The sequence below is a fragment of the Dipodomys merriami genome, unplaced genomic scaffold, assembly GCF_024711535.1.
Source record: "Dipodomys merriami isolate MVZ:Mamm:240054 unplaced genomic scaffold, mDipMer1.0.p SCAF_511, whole genome shotgun sequence".
NCBI lineage: Eukaryota > Metazoa > Chordata > Mammalia > Rodentia > Heteromyidae > Dipodomys > Dipodomys merriami.
Window position 1 is genome coordinate 105,221 of NW_027206082.1, and position 21,396 is coordinate 126,616.

General features: G+C 57.4%; 1 protein-coding gene across 6 annotated transcripts in view; it reads right to left on the reverse strand.

The window, feature by feature from the left end:
* Dlgap2 (DLG associated protein 2) overlaps window positions 1–21,396 on the reverse strand; it is a 545,299-nt gene that overhangs the window by 96,329 nt on the left and 427,574 nt on the right. For all 6 annotated transcript variants that reach the window (XM_069998336.1, XM_069998337.1, XM_069998333.1 and 3 more), the window contains one exon: window positions 11,567–11,632. In XM_069998336.1, coding sequence (XP_069854437.1) covers window positions 11,567–11,632 — 66 coding nt within the window. The remainder of the gene's footprint in view (window positions 1–11,566; window positions 11,633–21,396) is intronic.

Genomic DNA, 21,396 nt, shown 5'->3' on the forward strand with positions numbered 1-21,396 from the left:
TGAATAACACAGACTACCATGAATCCCACAGCCACCACCGAATGCCATGAATACTATAGCCACCACCAAATAAATGCCACAGATACCACCATAAATACCACGATACCACCACGAATAATACAGACCACCAGGAATGCCACAGCCACCACCAAATGCCACAGACACCACCACCAATAACCACAGATATGACCATGAATAACACAAACCAACATGAATGCCCTAGGCACCACCAAATGCCACGAATACCATAGTCACTACTAAGTGCCACAAATACCACCAAATGCTATGAATACCACAGACACCATTAAACACCACAGACCACCATGAACGCCACAGGCCACCACAAATGCCTCAGGATACCATGAATGCTAAGAACACCACGGAACGCCACGGAACGCCGCTGGACCCTTGTTTACAAGAAGTAAGCAGACATTTTGTTTTCTTCTCTGTTACCTCTGACTCCACCACCAGCAGGCTGTCAACGTCGTGAACCTGCCCAAATGCCTTCTGATGCAGCTAAACCCCCATGTCAGACCGCACAGGGGTCTAGTTCAGAACGCAGCGTATCTGAGCGGGTCCCTGGACAGTGGGCAGGGAGGGCACTGGTGCAGACAGGAGCTGGTCGGTCACTAGCTCTCCCCTTCCCCATCTCTCCTTTGGGATGGCACAGGCGTAGGCACAAAGGGAGGCGGTGGAGTCAGTGCGGAGGGCCCGAGGAAGAGCCCACGCTGTAGACGCACGAAGCTCGTGAAGCGGGACCAGGCCCAGCTCCTCCTCGCCTGTGCCCCGCACGGCACCGGTTCCTTCCCCTGCCCGGCCCTGCTCCAAGGCCGCGCTCCCTGGAGACCCACACTGCCTCCTCCACGTGCAGAATGGGAATCCCATCCTGCTTCTCCTTCCAGACAGGACTCTGGGGTCCGTCACCGTCTTTGGACCTGTGCTGGCAGGCCGCCCTCCCTTCCTATGATGGGGCTCGTGTCAGAGGCGGCTCAACACCCGTCCCAGGAGAGGCTGCAGGGGCTCGGGCCTCCTCCGTGGGAGGGCCGCCGTCCTGGCCGGGGCTGCTCCTCAGTGTGCCAGCTCCCGCCTCTTCCCCGGACGCCAGCAATCCTGGCTACCAAGCAAAGTCCTTGGTGGTTTAAAGAATGCGGCACAGGCCAGACGAAATGCACAAAAAGCTGGGATCCATCCATGAGCTCACCTGGAGACCCCTCCACCCGGCGGCTCTCGGACTGGACTTGTGTGTGGGCTGCTCTGGGGACCAAGAGGTGCCAGCCTTGCTCAGCGCTCCCCGGGCCCAGAGGCCTGCCTCACCGCACGGCACCTTGTGCCCACACCCCCCAGTCCCTGCACGCCAAGCCCCCGAGCCCTTCACCGGGGAAATGCCAATTTCTTCTAGGTTTTCCAATTTATTGGATTATAACTTTCCAAACAGTCCCTCCTGATCCTGGGGATTTTGGTGGTTTCTGTTATAACATCACATCTTCTATCTGTAGTTTGGTAAGTGCCACGTCTCTCTTTCTTTTGGTTAGTTTGGCTAGGAGTTTTCATTTGATTCTAGAAGTTTTTGATGATTTGTTTGATGATGCCAGTGATCATTCAAGAGAATGGTTCAGTTTCCGCGTGGTCAGGATTTTCTGCCATTTCTCTTGCTCTTGCTTTCTAGTGTTATTTGATTATGATCTGATGAAATGCAAGAAGCGATTTAAACTTTCTTGTATTGGTTTAAATTTACTTAATGTCCTAAAATAGAATCTATGTTGGAGAAAGGCTCATGAGATGCTAAAATATTCCATAGCTGTTGGATGGAATAGTCTATAGATGATTATTAAGTCCCTTTGATCTACATTGTCATTTAACTGCAGCTTCTCTCTTGATCTACTTTTGGTCTGGATGACCTGCCCATCGGTAGAATGTGGCACTGAAGTCATACATGTATGGCAGGTATGTGTTTGCTTTGTGAGGTTGGCTGCAGTGATGTCTGGTGTTTATGTGTACAGCTGTGGTGTCGTCTCGATGGACAGATCCCGTTATCAGTGTAGTTGGTCTCTGCTGACTCACTGGAGCTCTGGAGTTGGCTTTGTCAGACATGGGTCCAGACTCTTCCATGTGCATTGTCCTTCTTTCCCCTCCAGTCTGTGAATGTGTTCCCAGCCTGGCTCCTTCTTGTGGGCAGCAAATGCTTTGGCCTTGTGTTGTCTTCCCACCGATGTCTTTTGAGAATTGAGACTGTTAACCTTCAGAGTGATTATTGCAAGGTATGTTGTAATTCCTGGCATTTTTCATTCTTGTTAATGTTTGATTCTTTCCTAATCTCCATTTATTTATCTGTTCTTTTAGTGAGATTGATTCGGTCTCATACTTTCATGGCTATGTTTATCTCTCTCTCCTGTGTGCAGGGTTTCTTTTAAGCATCTTCTACTTTGCCGGTGGCTTAGTGGTTGGAAGTATTTCTCCTTTGATTTGGCAGGATAACCTCGTTGGTCGACAGTTATCCTCTTCCAGTGTTGAAGTATGGGATTCCATGCTGTCCACCTGCTGCTGCTCTGTGGGTGATCCGGTATGCTCAACTCTGACCTGTGGTGTGGCCACACCTGTGCCATGTGATCTGACACATGTAGGACCGTACACTTCTCTTACCTCAATCTGCAGTTCCAGGAATTTTACTTTGTTGGTTTCTGGTCAATATCCATCTCTCAGAAACTGGCCTGGCCTGCGGCAGACAGGCTCCTGGTGCTGAGAGGACCCTTAGGGTCTTTACCTGCTTTTCCGGGAAGTGAGGTCCTTGCGCCGTGAGTCATCCACGGCTGGGCCTGGGCTCCTGGACCGGGCTGTGTCCTGCTGCGGTGTCCTTGGAGTGCGTGCACACCCAGAGAATGTCCGATGGCTGCGCATGCACACCCAGGCACCGCTGTCAAGCTCCAATCATTGGGAGCCAGTTTGAGCCTCTCACGGACAGTCCCATGTTTGTCTGCGTCTCTGCGTCTCTGCCGTGGGGGAGCTTGCTGAAGTCTACCTCATGCACAGAGAAGAGAGGCTACGCAGGCACCTGCGGTTGGAACTTCCACAGTGTGCAGTGTTATGTCCTTTAACTAGCCTTGGTGTGGGGTTTTTGCTGTCTTGATAAGTTGTGGACTGTTCTAGCTTCACTCACAAGTGTGTGTGTGTGTGCAAGTGCAACCTGAGGGTTCAGGGACTTGGCATCACCCACTAGCCTTGCACGAGGGGGTGTCAAGCAGCGTGGCACAAGCGTGCATGCTCACTGCTGATCATCCTGCCCCAGCCCTCCTGCACGGGCGCCTTGGCCGGGCGGGGTGAACTTTGACATTTAACTGGTGGTGTTTTGCTTATGACTGTGGTGTCACACAGGCACGGTGAAATCTGTGGATCAAGGCTTCTATTATCCCACTTGAGTGTGTGCCGCGGGCAGACAGAGATGCGAGTTGAATTGTTAATGCAGTTGATTATTAAATGCTCGATCTAATACCAAGTTTCTGTCTTGGTAGTAAATGCTTCCATAAAACGTGCATGGTTTTCATTGTGCTCTGGTGAAACCTGGAGTCTAATGGTTCTCTTTTCAGTTCCTAAGATCTGGGTTTCGTTTTGTTCATGGACACAGGCTCTTGTTCCCACGGAAGCAGCCATCCGTAGAGGAGAGCTATTATCTTCAGGACAAGGAAAATGGTGACACGTATTATGAGAAGGATTTTCATCTGGGTCAGCTGAGCCTGGAGCGTGCGCCTGTGTTGACTGCAAAGGGGAGGCGTCCCGACAGTCATGTGAAGCCGAACGTCGCTCACGGGGTGCAAGCAAGCCTGCGTGACCGCTACACGTCCTTTTCAGTTACAGGACGCATCATTTCCCTGAGCATAATATTTGCACTGGACACACTGGACCGAGGGAGGCAGCTCCGGTTTCCGGGAGCAGCCGCAGGTGTGAGGGGAGATCCCCCAGGGCCGGTGCCTGGCGGTGCCTCTGTCAGGCCCTCCGGCCTCGCGTCCGGGCCCGTGTGCTGATGAAGGAATGAAGGAGCTCCTGAGTTCGCTCGGCTCTGCATGTGTTCACAGCGCCCCCCTGGAGGATGCAAACAGCAGCGGTAGTGCAAGCCCTCACGCCCAGGCTCAGCATCCCGGCTGCCTGTCTCTTCTCTTCCTCCAACTAACTTTGGTGGTTGGTCCTGACTTCCTCCCTGGTGGTGTCCTTCCCTTCTCTGGGCCTGAAAGGCCCCTTCCCGAGCACAGCCAATGCCTCACACGTGAGACAGGTGCCGGCCCTGGAGGCGGCCATCCGCATCTGAGCACAACTCCTCCCCTGCAGCCATCTGGGACCAGTTCCAGTGCCCTCTGCACGGGAGCCTTTCCTCGCACAGGTCGAGGGGTGAGCAGCTAGCCACAGGTCTGCAGAATCGACACTGATGCTGGAAGTCTGGTTTCCAGCAGCTGCGTTGGGCAGATGGGCTCAGTCGTCATGGAGATCAGGTTCAGAAATGACACCGGATGAAGCTGGTGTCTGTCGGGAGCGTGGTGCGCAACATCCCCATGGTGTGCTCAGACCGGGCACATGCACGGGGCTGCGGAGGTGACAGTGTGCATCATCCCTCAGTGTGCCAGCCCTTGCTGTGCTCAGACCGGGCACGCGCACAGGGCTGCGGAGGTGACAGTGTGCTGTCCCCTCAGTGTGCTCAGACCGGGCACGCGCACGGGGCTGCGGAGGTGACAGTGTGCATCATCCCTCAGTGTGCCAGCCCTTGCTGTGCTCAGACCGGGCACGCGCACAGGGCTGCGGAGGTGACAGTGTGCTGTCCCCTCAGTGTGCCAGCCCTCGCTGTGCTCAGACCGGGCACGCGCACGGGGCTGCGGAGGTGACAGTGTGCATCACCCCTCAGTGTGCCAGCCCTCACTGTGCTCAGACCGGGCACGCGCACGGGGCTGCGGAGGTGACAGTGTGCTGTCCCCTCAGTGTGCCAGCCCTTGCTGTGCTCAGACCGGGCACGCGCACGGGGCTGCGGAGGTGACAGTGTGCTGTCCCCTCAGTGTGCCAGCCCCTCACTGTGCTCAGACCAGGCACGCGCACAGGGCTGCGGAGGTGACAGTGTGCTGTCCCCTCAGTGTGCCAGCCCTCGCTGTGCTCAGACCAGGCACGCGCACAGGGCTGTGGAGGTGACAGTGTGCATCATCCCTCAGCCCCTCACTATTTGCCCAGTTTTATTTCTCTTCTCATTTAAATTGATGCTAGAAAAGACCAGGAACAAGAATTCATGGCCCACTGACAAGCTGCCACCCAGACTTTAAACATTGCTATTCCAGGTCATAAAATTGTAACAAAGCAAAATGAAGTGAAAGTCACTGAGTTCGGGTGGAAGAGAGTGATGCAGACGAATCTCTCATCCTCAAGCCAGTGTGCTTACCTCTGTCCCTTGTCTCTGCCCACGGTCAGTTTACTCGTGCCAGAACCATTTGTTTCAGAGGTCGCCACTTCTGAGGGTCATGTTCAAAATGAGGGAGAAAATTTTTAGCAGGCTTATATTCCAGTGAGAATGTGTGTACATGTGTGTATACGTGTGTGCGTACATGTGTGTACACGTGTGTGCACAGCTACAATTCCTGCACCTCTTTCCAGTATGCATATGTGCACAGCTACACATACCTGCACATCTGCCCAGTGCATGCACACGTGTGTGCACCTTGCACACATGCATGTGCACCTTGCACACATGTGCATCCCTGTCTCCCTCTGGGACAGACGTCTTTCCTGTGGTGTGCCTTGGGGCCAAGGAGACAGTGCACGCGGTGTGGGACGTGGGATTGGTGCTCAGAAACGCAGGCAGGGTCCGCCCAAGCTGCACGGGTCAGGTGAGCAGGGAGGGCGCCGCAGGGAGGTGGGGAGACGGCACCACGCCAGAGAGCTGCTGGGCTGGCACTGCGGGGAGGGCAGAGCCCTTTCCTCCAGCACCTCCTCAGCACTTTGATGGTTCACTGGAGCCTTTCTGGGGTCAAAGTTTGAAAATGAAAACAGCATCCTGTGTGGTAATTCACCTCCTCTGTCTGTGAGGAGTTCAGCATCCTGTGTGGTAATTCACCTCCTCTGACTGTGAGGAGTTCAGCATCCTGTGTGGTAATTCACCTCCTCTGTCTGTGAGGTTCAGCATCCTGTGTGGTAATTCACCTCCTCTGTCTGTGAGGAGTTCAGCATCCTGTGTGATAGTTCACCTCCTCTGTCTGTGTGAGGTTCAGCATCCTGTGTGGTAGTTCACCTCCTCTGTCTGTGTGAAGTTCAGCATCCTGTGTGGTAATTCACCTCCTCTGATTGTGTGAGGTTCAGCATCCTGTGTGGTAATTCACCTCCTCTGTCTGTGAGGAGTTCAGCATCCTGTGTGGTAATTCACCTCCTCTGTCTGTGAGGAGTTCAGCATCCTGTGTGGTAATTCACCTCCTCTGTCTGTGTGAGGTTCAGCATCCTGTGTGGTAATTCACCTCCTCTGTCTGTGAGGAGTTCAGCATCCTGTGTGGTAATTCACCTCCTCTGTCTGTGTGAGGTTCAGCATCCTGTGTGGTAATTCACCTCCTCTGTCTGTGTGAGGTTCGGCATCCTGTGTGGTAATTCACCTCCTCTGTCTGTGAGGAGTTCAGCATCCTGTGTGATAGTTCACCTCCTCTGTCTATGTGAAGGTCAGCATCCTGTGTGGTAATTCACCTCCTCTGTCTGTGAGGAGTTCAGCATCCTGTGTGGTAATTCACCTCCTCTGTCTGTGAGGAGTTCAGTATCCTGTGTGGTAATTCACCTCCTCTGTCTATGTGAGGTTCAGCATCCTGTGTGGTAATTCACCTCCTCTGTCTGTGTGAAGTTCAGCATCCTGTGTGGTAATTCACCTCCTCTGATTGTGTGAGGTTCAGCATCCTGTGTGGTAATTCACCTCCTCTGTCTGTGAGGAGTTCAGCATCCTGTGTGGTAATTCACCTCCTCTGTCTGTGTGAGGTTCAGCATCCTGTGTGGTAATTCACCTCCTCTGTCTGTGTGAGGTTCGGCATCCTGTGTGGTAATTCACCTCCTCTGTCTGTGAGGAGTTCAGCATCCTGTGTGATAGTTCACCTCCTCTGTCTATGTGAAGGTCAGCATCCTGTGTGGTAATTCACCTCCTCTGTCTGTGAGGAGTTCAGCATCCTGTGTGATAGTTCACCTCCTCTGTCTATGTGAAGTTCAGCATCCTGTGTGGTAATTCACCTCCTCTGTCTGTGAGGAGTTCAGCATCCTGTGTGGTAATTCACCTCCTCTGTCTGTGTGAAGTTCAGCATCCTGTGTGATAGTTCACCTCCTCTGTCTGTGAGGAGTTCAGCATCCTGTGTGGTAATTCACCTCCTCTGTCTGTGTGAGGTTCAGCATCCTGTGTGGTAATTCACCTCCTCTGTCTGTGAGGAGTTCAGCATCCTGTGTGGTAATTCACCTCCTCTGTCTGTGTGAGGTTCAGCATCCTGTGTGATAATTCACCTCCTCTGTCTTGTGTGAAGAAGTTTTCTTTTACAGGGCCGTCCCCCAAGTCCAGGACAGAGGAGCATCTGTCACACAAGGATGGCCTTGTGTCCGATGGAAGTGGGGTTTCTCAGCAGGCAGATAGATCCTCTGGGGCCACAGGGTGAGGATCCGGGGTGCTGCCCAACACAGGGCAGCATCTGAGGATGGGGGGGGGCTCCCCAGCCGAGCCAGGCGGACCCCACATCCCCTGCACACCCCCGTCTTCCCCCCCCCCCGCTGCCTCTGGGGACAGCAGCTCAGACACTGCTCGCTGGACTCCTTGGTTCTGCTTATCAAACCCGTCAGCGCGTCTCCTTGAGAAGCAGGCCGCTCACTCCCACTGGAGTACTTCATCTGTGTCTCCTGAAGCCTCCCGGAGGCTCAGCGAAGAGTTTGTTTCTCTCTTAATCTGCGTGAGCCTTGGCCGTTCCGGGGAAGAATCTGTGAGTCTCACACCTCAGGGCGTCCTGTCTGCGCTGGGGTACGAGTGCACAGGGCCGCCGCTCGCCCTGGCTGACAGAGCCCGGCGGAGCCCGGCAGCACCTGCTCAGCTCTGTCCTTCCCTCGGGACCGGCAGTGGACCCACGGCTTCTTCTGAACGCATTTGTTAATGTCTGAGGCTGTGTGCACACTGTGGACGAGGGACCGAGGGCAGCTCTGGGTGCCGGTCGCCCTTCCCATGCTTCTCCATGTGGAACATGCCTGTCCCGCAGACCTGGCCAGCCTCCCGCAGGGACAGCGGGGCGGGGTGTGCTGCAGAGCCTGCCCGTCCATCCCTGGCCCTGCCCCCCCTGACTTGATTTCCGGTTGCATTTAGAGGGTTGTTCCCTGATCTGCGATTGTTTCCTCCCACAGTCACGGCAGCTGTGCCCCTGGTTTTCCTCCTAAGACTTCATGTGTGCAGCTCTCGCTCTGCCCAGGAGCTGGGGTTGTCTGCAAAGGACCCCATAGCCGAGGTCCAAGTGGTGGAGGAAGCTGTGGTAGGAAGCAGGGGCCAGGGAGGAAGCCATGCAATTGTTGTGACCAGGCATGCGTGTGCTGGACGCCAGAAACGAACGCAGGAGCAGTGTTAGGATGTTCTAGAATTTTATGAGAGAACGTAACTCCCTAGCTTTCACTACGATTACATGAGCATCCCTTAAAAAGTGTTAAAGGGTCTGCGTAGAAATAGGAGGCAGGTGGGTTATTACTGTGAGTCCAGGGCCGCAGCTGCGCCTCTTGCCTGGCTGCACGGGACTGTGACGCGAGGATGTCACGGGCGGGACTGTGAGGCGTGCTTGTCACGAGCAGTGCGGTGACATGGGACATCACAGGTGAAACAGCGACACACGTACGTCATGGGCACAGGGACACGTGTGTGTCACAGGTGATACAGCAACACACGTACGTCATGGGAACAGGGACGTGTGTGTCACAGCAACACACGTACGTCATGGGAACAGGGACACGTGTGTGTCACAGGTGAGACAGCGACACACGTACGTCATTGGAACAGGGACACGTGTGTCACAGCGACACACGTATGTCATGGAACAGGGACATGTGGGTGTCACAGCGACACACGTACGTCATGGGCACAGGGACACGTGTGTGTCACAGGTGATACAGCAACACACGTACGTCATGGGAACAGGGACACGTGTGTGTCACAGCGACATACGTACATCATGGGAACAGGGACACGTGTGTGTCACAGGTGAGACAGCGACACACGTACGTCATGGGAACAGGGACGTGTGGTGTCACAGGTGGAGGGTCGCTCCCCTGGGCTGATCTCTGGTCTCCCCGCCCCCCCCGTGGCTGCAGAGTAGAGTCTGGGGATGGAGCCCTCCTAGGTGAGGGGCCTGGGAAGGTGGGGGTGGCGGGTGGGGGAGGCGGGGGCTGCTGGGACACGCCGGATTTCCCAAGGGAGGCTTGCTGGAGTTCCGGGCCAAGACTTGTGTCCTTGCCTCCCTCCCTCACGCCTGGCCCTGTGGGACAGGCCCGCGGAGACCACTGCTGAGCCGGGGCTGCGGGGGCCGCGAAGCCTGGCCCTGGCTGGCTGGTTCCCATCTGGTCTGCACCTCTCACAGAGAGATGGCATGCCATGAGTACCACCTCTAGACACGGGCCAACTCAGGGCAGAGCTCACGAGTCACAACCCCGCAGCTGCCAGCAGTCAGCGTCAGAGCCTTCTGCAGAGAACGGTCAAGTTTTAAGGTGTGCAGCTCCTTACAGGGTCCTTATCCCTCCTCATAAGACGTGTGCATGCTTTTCTGCCCGTGAAGACAGTGCAGCCCCAGACCACGGCCCACAGGGGGTCAGCACAGCAACCCCAGGCTGCACCCCAGACCACGGCCCACAGGGCTCAGCCCAGCAACCCCAGGCTGCAGCCCCAGACCACGGCCCACAGGGCTCAGCACAGCAACCCGACCTGCAGCCCCAGACCACGGCCCACAGGGCTCAGCACAGCAACCCGACCTGCACCCCAGACCACGGCCCACAGGAGGTCAGCACAGCAACCCGACCTGCACCCCAGACCACGGCCCACAGGAGGTCAGCACAGCAACCCCAGGCTGCAGCCCCAGACCACGGCCCACAGGGCTCAGCCCAGCAACCCGACCTGCACCCCAGACCACGGCCCACAGGGCTCAGCCCAGCAACCCCAGGCTGCAGCCCCAGACCACGGCCCACAGGGCTCAGCACAGCAACCCGACCTGCAGCCCCAGACCACGGCCCACAGGGCTCAGCCCAGCAACCCCAGGCTGCAGCCCCAGACCACGGCCCACAGGAGGTCAGCACAGCAACCTGACCTGCTTGCCAGCCTTGACAAGAGGGAGATGCTGACCTGTGTGCTTCCAGTGGAACAGGGCCAGGACGCACTCCAGGCTGGAAGCGGTTCACACCCATCGTGGTATGAGGACCCCAGCCTCTCACCGCCTCTCAGCCCCATTCCAAACTACTGGCTACAGCATTCCACAGAGCAGGGCTATACAAAGAAGGCTCCTTCAGTGCTCAGTAATTGTGTTTGCACCCATCTAAGGAGACGTGAATGCACTGCTCACCAAGGTCTGAATCGGACAAGGACCAAACCCCCTCAGGCCTCCGCCTTGTGGCACCGCGGGCAGTGTGAAGGCCCCTCAGGCTCATGAAGACACGGGGTGCGCACAGAGCCTCCCTCCACGGCGATCTGTCTGGCGCTTCGCCTCACCTGCAGAGGCTGCCCTCCTTTGTCAGCAGACCGATGACACTACGTCCGATGACACCAGCCCCTGTGTATGTCCTGTCCGTGGCTGCCTAAGACTGACACCCACAGACACCAGCTGCATGGAGGAGGTACTGTGACAGTCGCCCAGCCTCATGGGTGGGGAGAGCCCGTGGTGGCCCAGCCCCAGGTCCGAGGGCGGGTCGGGGTGGGGGCAGGTTTGGGGGGGCATTGTGGGGAAACGCAGTAGAAGGGCCCCTCCCCTCCCCCCTGCGCCCTCAGGCCCCTCCCCTCCCCCCTGCGCCCTCAGGGCCCTCCCCTCCCCCCTGCGCCCTCAGGGCCCTCCCCTCCCCCCTGCGCCCTCAGGGCCCTCCCCTCCCCCCTGCGCCCTCAGGCCCCTCCCCTCCCCCCTGCGCCCTCAGGCCCCTCCCCTCCCCCCTGCGCCCTCAGGGCCCTCCCCTCCCCCCTGCGCCCTCAGGGCCCTCCCCTCCCCCCTGCGCCCTCAGGCCCCTCCCCTCCCCCCTGCGCCCTCAGGCCCCTCCCCTCCCCCCTGCGCCCTCAGGGCCCTCCCCTCCCCCCTGCGCCCTCAGGGCCCTCCCCTCCCCCCTGCGCCCTCAGGGCGGCTGAGCACAATCCCTGGGGGCGGTGGAGGGAGTGCCAGCCCGAGGACCTGCAGACCAGCAGGAGGGCTGCCTCGGGGAGCTAGGGGTGCACTCTTGGTCATCAGAGCCTCCCGAAGCGCTTCAACGTCATCCTTGGGCAAACATGGCCCAGGTGACGGTTTTTCTCAGGCCACCGTCATGCGCATGCTCAGCCGTGCTCAGCCATGGGACTGGAGGCCGGGCCCTGAGACCCATGCCAGGCATACTCTACCTAGGTCCTCGTCGGCCGGCCCCTCGAAGCCGAGGCCCGGCTGGGCCAAATCCCCACCTTCTTCCTCTGTAAGACAGAAACAAAGTCATTCTTAGTATGGGCTGTGTGCAGCAGCAGAGGACGCCACCCAGGCGGCACGCCGTGGGCGCAGTCCTGACCCCAGACACTTCTGCCTTCATTCCAGTGTCACTGCGGAGAACGCAGCATTTTGTGCCCATGGCCTCTGAGCGACTCCAGACAGGCTGGTCTCCATCCGGGCACCAGCTTGGGCGCGTGGCAGTGACCTCCGCTCCGGGGGGTGTGGACTGCCGGCGAGCTCTGCTCCCAGGTTAGCTTCGGGAGCCTTAGACTATGGTGTCTCAGCAAGCAGCCGCTGTGTGCCGGCCCGGCCTGTCTGCCTGGCTCCCTGTGTCGGGAAAGCGGGACTGTGCTCTGTGCCTGGCCTCTCCGTGACCCACACACGTGTGTCCCGTGGCCTCTGCCCCGGCACCTGCTGCGGGGAGGCTGCTCAGGTCCCTGGGCTCCTGACCGGCGTTCACCCTGAGCCCGGCGTGGCAGGCGCTGCTGCCTGGCGGCCTGATGTGGCATTGGCACTGCTCTGATGGGGCTGGAGCACAGAGGTGCTGTTACCCAGCCGCCCCGGGGAGCTGGGCCCAGGGAGGTTTGTGATGGGCCCAGCGCAGGGCTGGCGGGCATGTTCCCCTCTGCCCGGAGATCTTCGGGCAGTGGGGACAAAGTGACCCCTGCCACACGGCTCCCTGGACACAGGATGGAACCCAGGGCAGACCAAACCGTCATTCCCTCAGCCAAAACATGGGCGCACACCAGGTACCAGCAGTGCCCAGGAACCTGAGCTCACGGACACTGCTCCAACCACAGGTGCTCAGGCGACAAGACTGCCGACGACGTGGACAGAGCACGCAGGAGGCAAGGCTGCGCAGAGACCGCGTGAGCCTTGTGGGCGGAACACGCCTGGTGATCCCCACGCCGGGCCAGCCCGGGGTTTACGTGTAGAAATGACCCGCTACCGAACTTCAGCCCGGGGTTTACGTGTAGAAATGACCCGCTACCGAACTTAGGGCCGGATGGAGTTGGTGCCAGCCTGGCAAGAGGCTTAAGGGAGGCAGAGCCTTGCAGCGGAGACGCTACAGCGTGGGTGGAAGGAGGCTGCACTGGAGGCCTGCCGTGGAGGCCTGCCTGGCACCACCGGAGGCCAGTGTGCATTTGGCATGCTCACTTTGAAGGCTAGGCCGCGCCCTCTCACCCAGCGTCTCTAGCAGCCGTGGTCACGTCTCAGGCGAGAGGCCCACTCAGGCTGATGCTGTGGAGTGAGCACTCAGTCCCCCGTGCCCTGCCCGCGTCTCTTCGGTGGTGCCGAGGGGAGAGGGGCGGGCTGGTGCATGACACATGAACTTGGCCAGGGCAGCGATGCCGGGGACCCGAGCCCCCTTCTACGCCTGAATCTGCTCCGCTCGTGTCACGGGGACCCCCAGCCACGTGAAGTACATGCGGTGCGGCCTCGGGAGTGGACTGTGGGGGCAGGGGGCGGTCCTTGAGCCCTGCCCTGGCCTCAGAGGCCTCCGCTCACCCTCTACTTCCTGTTGTTCAAACCCAGCAGCGCGGAGCCGGAGGGGCAGACACCCGAGGGGGCCTGCGAGGGGCCCGTGTGGCCTTTCCCTCCTCAGGACGCTGGGACGGCCGGGGCAGCAGATGCCACTGGGGCGGTGTAGACGTGACAGGGCCGTGCTGACCGCCGGACGCCAGTCCTCAGCACGTCAGCGTTCAGGTGCGTGGCCTCGGCAGGACGCTGACATCCTCACCACTCAGCGCCCTCCCTCCCGACGCCCTCCCCTCTCCCCAACTCTCCCTCCCGCTCTCCCCGCTGCACACGCTGCCTGGTTACAGACCCACGGCAGTGGGGCCAGCTGGCCACAGGCGGAAAACCCTGACACGGAGCCGGAGCAAAGCCTCCCTCTTCCCTCTCTCTCCGGAATTTGGACACAGCAACAGGAAGCTGACCATCATGGCTCCACGGGTCTGTTTCCTGCTTCTTGGTGGCTTCCCTGACCAGGCACTTTTGGAAAGATAGTGAGCAGGGTGTCCTGGTCACTGCCCCACGCGGGGGCTTCCTGTCCCGGTCACTGCCCACGTGAGAACTTCCTGTCCCGGTCACTGCCCCGTGCGGGGCTTCCTGTCCCGGTCACTGCCCCGTGCGGGGCTTCCTGTCCCGGTCACTGCCCACGCGAGAACTTCCTGTCCCGGTCACTGCCCACGCGAGAACTTCCTGTCCCGGTCACTGCCCACGCGAGAACTTCCTGTCCCGGTCACTGCCCACGCGAGAACTTCCTGTCCCGGTCACTGCCCCATGCGGGGCTTCCTGTCCCGGTCACTGCCCCGTGCAGGGCCAGGTTTCGTTTGCTGGTCCTTGTACCCGCTGCAGTGGACTGGAAGCTGGCACAGACACTGGGGCTCTGATTGCCTTGTCTTCCGCCAAATTCTGTGTTCCCCAGCCCTCTTTCCACCTTCTCGCATTCTCTAGAAGCTTCCTCTAAGGAAAGCGCATCCAGTCTACATTCTGGCTGCTGCTCTAATGACAGGATTGAAGGCTGCTTGAATTAAGGGCTCATCGGGCTGGCTAGGACAATGGCACTGATGAGTCTTAATGCGGGCTTCCTCTCTGCCTCAGCCACAGCTGCACCCCGCCTGCAGCCAGCCGCAGCGCTAATCAGAACTGGCGGCTTTCCTTTGAAAACACAGAAATGCTCCTAATTCTATTTTGGACGAAGGAGTGAGTCTCAGCAGAACCTGCCCCTAAAGTCTGCAGAATGTCATCAGCACTTCAATGTCATCGAAACCAGGCTGAGCGGAAAAGCCAAGGCCCAGGGAGGGTGGTGCCTCTCCCAGACACAGTGTAGCCACGGTCCGGTCCGTGTCGGCCCCGCCACGCCCTGCCACCTGCTCCCGGATCCCTCCCCACCCAGACCCCAGCTTCAAATCAAGTTAAGGTCACCACAGTGCGTTCACATGCTTCCAAAAGAATCCTTTCCTTTGTGGCCCTTGGATTTGAACTCAGGGCCTCACAGTCACTAGGCAGGCAGTCTACCACTGAACCACACCTCCAGCCCTTTTGTGCATTGTTACTTTTATTTTTTGCTGGTTCTGGGGTTTGAACTCAGGACCTGGTTGCTGTCTCTGAGCCTCTTTGTGCTCAAGGCTAGCGCTCTACCACGTGAACCACAGCACCACTTCCAGTGTTTTCTAAGTAGATTATTGGAGATGAGAGTCTCACGGACTTTCCTGCCTGGGCTGGCTCCAAACTGCAATCCTCAACCTCAGCCTCCTGAGTAACTAGGAATAAAGGTGTGAGCCACTGGCGCCTGGCTGCACTGGTATTTTTGAGATAGGGTCTCCCTGCGGGGTGTGTACCATGGTCTTGCTTACTGCTAGCTCCTACCACCCCGTCACCCTCCGGTCCCCAGCCTGGCTTCTTTTAGGAGAATTTTACTCCAAAACAACATTTAGTTATGACTAGAAGTAACATGTCTGTGGACTAAAAATTTTAAAGTACTGGAAGTGAAAAAGCAGACTGCTTCTTATTTAAATGTCTGACAGCTTCGAGATGAGATTATATCTGTCTTCAGTTAAATTTGAACATCATTCACTTGAAAAGTGACATAATTATATTTTACATAACATGTTTTACATCTAAATTCCACATGCACCCAGCTCTAAATCCTTTGCACTATCATTGGTGTTTAATAAAGCTTTAGACTAAAGATGCCTTAAAAGTGTCAGTTGATGTTTGCACAGAAAATCCAACCTTGCAGACAAAGAGTTTGGAAACCTGGCCTTCCACACCAAGCTGCTCTAGGATTCCGTGATGCACGGGCCAGTCTCAGGGGGCTTTCCCACGCCGCCTGTCTCGGGGCAGCGGCTTTCCCACGCCTCTCTGGAAGGCCCAGGTCAGTCAGGCTGCAGGCCTCCCGTTATGCTGTGTCTTGGGGGCACCAAGAATGGTTTTAGGGTGTTCACATCACGCATGTCTATTGTTCCCTGAAGTTCAAATGTACCTGGGCACCCGTACTTGTGTTTGCTAAGTCTAGCTTGTCTATCCTGGGAACACTCAGAAGATGAGGGGCGTCTCTGCCTCCCCCAAGGGACCAGGCCACACCTCTCATGGCTCAAATGTGGGCCTGAGGAGGGGTCAGGGCCAAGACTACAGCCCCGTGCAGTGACCCAAGCTGTAAATCAAAGTGCTCCTTTGGCCTTGCCCAGATCTCCTCCCTCTGCCAGGCTAGGGCGGTCGGTGCCTCATCTACGTCCCTTGGCCCACAGGTGCCCGGTGCCCTGGAGGGCCCTGCTGGACGCCTGGAGGGCGTCGGTGTGAGCCCTCCCCGGGTGACCGCCTCGTGTGGGCCTGCCAGGGGCCTCTTGGGCCCTGTGCTCTACAACATGTTTCTGGGCTGCAATTGCTCAGGCCTGCCAACACGAGAAGCAGCCATGTTAACTTTTAAAGCTCTTTATTCTTCATTTGACACACTGTCTTCATTTTCTACCTGATCTGGTGTCTCTGCTCCCCAGGGATGCTGGCCTGACCCTGGGTGACTGCACCCAGGCTCCGCCCATCTCCCCGAACTGCGGGAAAATGAGTTTGTGATGCTCCATTTGTTTTCTTTAAGAAAAGTGATAAACCGTGATTTCCAAAGGCCGACTTACAGCTGAGTGGTTAAATAAATATGGTATGGTTAATTTAGAATTTTTGGACAGGAGGGAAAAACTGGGATAGAGCCACGGAAAGGCTAAATGCTGTCCAAAAAGAAAGGAACTCGTTACCTGACCTGTGAAACCGTAGCCCCTCTGTATATCATCTTTATCATAACAATAAACACATGAAAATGAGTTAGAGCTTTTAAGAGTGTTAGAAACCCCTTGCATAGTGTGAGGTGAGGGAGGCCATGTGCAAATGCCCTGTGCTTCACGGCCTGGAACTGTGGGCTGTTCACCGAGTGTTCGCAGAGATTGTGGAAATTTGACTTTCCCTTTTCAGCATTTTGTGATTTCCAAATTTCCTGCAACTGGCCGGTCTACCTCTCATAAAGTACAAAGTAAGCTACAAAACCCTGGGGCCCAACAGACTTTGGTAAAACCCCATCCGGAACCTGATGCTCTGGGCTAAAGCAGATGGCGGTAAAGCGTGTTTCCTCCTTCTTCTATTGAAGACTGGTGTTTGGTTGCCTCCTCCCCTACGTAGCAAGACAGAGCAAGAAAGCCAGAAAGCGGAAGCCGTGTGTCCATCAGTGCCTCCTGCCGGTGCTGCCGGAGCGCAGACTCGGCAGACCGCGGCAGTCACCGAGTTCTGCCCGGCACAGGCCGCTGGCCCGTCTCTCCTGCCCTTCCCTCGGACACCAGCCACCCACCCTGCAGCTCCTGCCTGCAAAGTGCAGTCTTCAGGACACAGGAGGGGACAGCATCCAGAAGGATGAGGGGGGAGGTCAGAGCTGGGGACGGCACCACACCTTCAGAGCAGAGCGCTGGGCAGAGCGCCCGGCAGCTGGACTGTGAGGCCCCTGCCCGTCCACCACAAGCCTTCCCAGACCCACGGCAGGAGAGGACGTGGCCAGGCAGGGATGGGATGTCCTGGGTCTCACTGCCCTCCCCCCCTCAGTCCTGGGTCTCACTGCCCTCCCCCCCTCAGTCCTGGGTCTCACTGCCCTCCCCCCCTCAGTCCTGGGCCTCACTGCCCTCCCCCCCTCAGTCCTGGGTCTCACTGCCCTCCCCCACCCCCCCGGTCCTGGGTCTCACTGCCCTCCCCCCCCCGGGTCCTGGGTCTCACTGCCCTCCCCCCCTCCCCTCAGTCCTGGGTCTCACTGCCCTCCCCCCCTCCCCTCAGTCCTGGGTCTCACTCCCCCCCCCCGTCCTGGGCCTCACTGCCCTCCCCCCCCCCCCCCGGGTCCTGGGTCTCACTGCCCTCCCCCCCCCCCACCCCCCCGGTCCTGGGCCTCTGGCCTCCTCTCCACAGCCTGTCATCTTCTCGCTGCTGCTGTGAATTTCAGCTACCTAACCTAAGAGGAGAACGTGTGTGTGTTTTAAAAGTTACACTGCCGTATGGTATTCGGTCACACACCAGGAAGGAGCGTTGGAGCTGCCCTCCACCCCGTAGTAAGCGCAGCACCCAGCCGCAGCTTGCCCTGAGCCACCCTTCCCTGTACACAGCCCCGCTTCCGACACGGCTGCGCCCGCGGCCACGCTGGCACCTGAGACCGTGGGAGGGAAGGTGGGCCTGCAGCTGCCCCGCCCTGTCTCGCTCAACTTCTCAGGCACCTCCCACCTCCCTTCTTTAGCCAGTCCAGTCCTGGCGTGGTGGGCTGGGACGTGGGGGGGGGGAGGGGGGATGGGAGGGGGAGGGGGGAGGGAAGGGGCGGAGTTCCTGGAGTCTCCTGCCCAGGGCTCCTCTGGTTCAAATGGAAAGAATGTTCCTGGTCCGGAACCCCTGGAGAATCTGAGTCTTGGGACATTCTATCAACCACCGTGATCCTGTTTCAGATAAAAGGCCGATGGCAATGTCCTGCAGTTGTGATTTCACGGAACCTGGTGTGGTCAGGAGCAGAGGGTTTATCTGACAGGGAGCAGTACAAGGTCCCCCGAGCCGCTGGCCAGCACCAGCTGTGTGCCTGGGCCCCCGGGAACCACTCGCCCACAGATCTGCCACCCTGTGCGGCCGCCCAGGGTCCACCCACGGCCCACGTGTGGCCAGACTCCAGATAGACGGAGGTGGACGTGCTCACAGGTGACTTCTGGACAGTGAGCCCCACGCACCCCTGGGCATGGGCGAGCCAGAATAAGGACAGGGAGTGAGGAACTCAGAAACCAACGCCATCTTAACGTTCAACCCACCTCTTCTCTGAGCATGGCTCTTCCTCACCAACAGAGGACGGCCCCTCCCTCTCCAGCCTGGCCTTCGAGGGTCGCCGAGCCCCGGGGATTCAGCCACAAACTGCCCAGTCCACCTGTGGGACATCGCTCCTGTCATTGCGAGTCACAGCAGCTGCTGCCAGGCCGGGAGCTGGCCATCTTCTCAGGCCTCCCGGGTCCAGGCGGAGCCGATCACGATGACGGGGTGCTAGGGCAGCAGAGCAGCTCCGCAGGGACCGAGACGCCCTGGTCCAGACACACCACTCTGGTCCAGCAGCTCAGCACCCCGATGTGTGTGTTCCCTCACGTGCCCGACCCCAGCCGGTGCCCTGCTGCCGCCTCTGCTCCACCTGCCCTGACTGCTCTGGGAGGTGTCAGGGCTGGAGACCGTCATCGCCCCCAGACCTTACACCTGTGACAGCCTTGGTGTCACCTGGGGCAGGCGGTACCGTGTCCCTCCCCGGGGTGAGTGGGTTTTAATGCTACGTGTTCAACTTTAGAACTTACATAAAAATGGATGATCAGTTATACGAAACTGAATCAACTCCCTCGATTACACAGAGAATTCATTATATGAATCTGGACATCAAAAGGGTTCTTAACTAAACTCTTTCTATTTTGTCTCCTTTTTAAAAGGAGAGCCACTTCAGAAATGTGATTTGTGGCTGGTGGGCCATGCCCCAAACCTTTGTAAATGTCCAGTCTCTGTGCTGCTTAGCTGTAAAGCTGAATTTTGATCTAGATCCCCAGGCCGCACCATTATTCACCTATTTCACTTTGGATATTAGTAAAGGGAATAACATTTGTTAACAAATGACAGGCAAAACTGGCTCCCTATTATTCACTGGCAAATCGTGCCGAAGCCATCATTCTTTCTTTAAAAAAAATATGTCACACACAAGTTGACTTGCAGGAAACCAAATAAGTACAAGGTTTTATAGCAGCTCTGAGGTGCAATTTATTCTTAAAGTCCTTGGATTCTGGATTGATTTTAGTTTCGCAAATTTTATACTTCTTGACCTGAAACTAAACACAAAAAAAAAAGACTGCCAGTCGCTTGATCAATTTCAGCTCCCTGAGCGGCCGGTGTGGCGGGTCACCCCTGCGGAGGGGGAAGATGGATGTCAGAGAAAGGCTGGGCACGCTGGCCACGTGCCGGGCCTCAGACCCCGGCTGCCAAAGTCAGACTGGCTGCTGCTGCCACATCGGGGCACCACGTGGGTGGCGCCCACGTGGCCGCTTTCCCCGGAAATCTCTACACTCTTCCCAGCTGGAGCTTTGGGCCCTGGGAAAGGCTGGCCGGTTCACCCCGTCTGGAGTGAGGCTGTCAGAAGAGTGGACGATAAAACCTCAGTGCTGATGACATCACGGCCCCCACATGGCTACGGGTCACTCAGATCCTGAGGAGCCCAGGACCGCAGTGCTGTGTCTAGTGTGTCAGGTGGAGTCCTTCCCAGTGCTGTGTCTAGTGTGTCAGGCGTGGAGTCCTTCCCGTCCTGGGTCCTGCTGTGTCAGGCGTGGAGTCTTTCCCCTGTCCTGGGTCCTGGTGTGCTCCATGGGTGCTCTGCTCCTGTGCTCTAAGCTGGGGCTATCAGGCACCCTGATGTTAGGCCAGGCTCTGCCAGGGGACACCGGCTGTCTACACCAGAGAGATTTGCTCTCTGGATATTTTGCTTAGAAATGTGCCTGCTTGCCTGCCTCTTCCTCTAGCAGTCTTGTCAGCTGAGGATAGGTGACCGCTCCCCAGATAGGCTGTGCATTTGAGCAATGGGTAAGTCCTGCCTGGCCTGGAGGTTGGGAACGCGAAATAAAGAAATCCACCCTTCATTAGCTGCATTCATCGTGGAGAGCAGCTCCAGCTAATCAGCCTGACCTCAATGACACAAACCCTTCTCATAATCATCTTGCACGATGAGAGGAAAGGAAGGCAACGATAATTTCACAGAACAATGGCAGTCATCCCAATTTCCGGTCTGCATCTGAAACCTCCTGCCCAGGTATAGCCCACGTCCACACAATTCTCCCCGGCTCGTTCACAGTGCATTTCCCCCTCGGTGCGTTCACCCTGGTGAGCTTGTAAGATGGTGTCTCCTGCGACCCTGGAGCCACTGGGATGAAACCGACTCCAGCAGACGCCACACCCGCACCGCTGCCACCACCGGGGCTGGGGGGTCGCTCTGGCGAACAGGCCACACCCCACACCACTGCCGCCACGGGGGGGGGGTCGCTCTGGTAAACAGTTCCCTGTGCCCTGGAAGAGTTAGGGACAAAACCACCAACACTTCCTCCTCCTGGCAGGGGTCACAGACACTTTGACCGGAAATCCCTATCCAGCTCACAGCTCTAGTCTTGGCCAGGCCCCGCCACGCCGTTCCAGCCTCTCTCCACCTCCCAAAGCTTTCTCCACTGGATCTCTGGACCTTCGCAAAAGAACCCTTCCCTCCGAACTCCAAAACCATGGTGCTATAAAATGATCTCAAAGTTCCCTAACATGGGGTCCAGCTCTAGCCAACTGGCTTTCTAATTTTTCTTTCCTTTGTAAAGTATCTCTAACTTGTCTGTCTAATGTGTGTATTTTTTTTTCTGGTGCCTGGGCTTGAACTCAGGACCTGGGCACTGTCTCTGAGATTTTGCACTCAAGGCTAGTTCTTGACCCACAGCTCTATTTCCAGCGGTTCTGCAGGTTCATTGGAGATAGGACTCTCATGGGCTTTCCTGACTGGGAAGCTCCCAAACACAATCCTTAGATCTCAGCCTACTGAGTGGGCTTGAGCCATGAGCTTCCTCAATCTTTGCAGACAGACACCACGACTTTCCCTCTCAGAGGCCTCCCCAGACAGGAGGGGTAGACGTCCCTGTGCTTCAGCCTCTGTAAGGAACATAGTCAGCTCCTGGAAAGTTTAACTGTATCCCTCAGC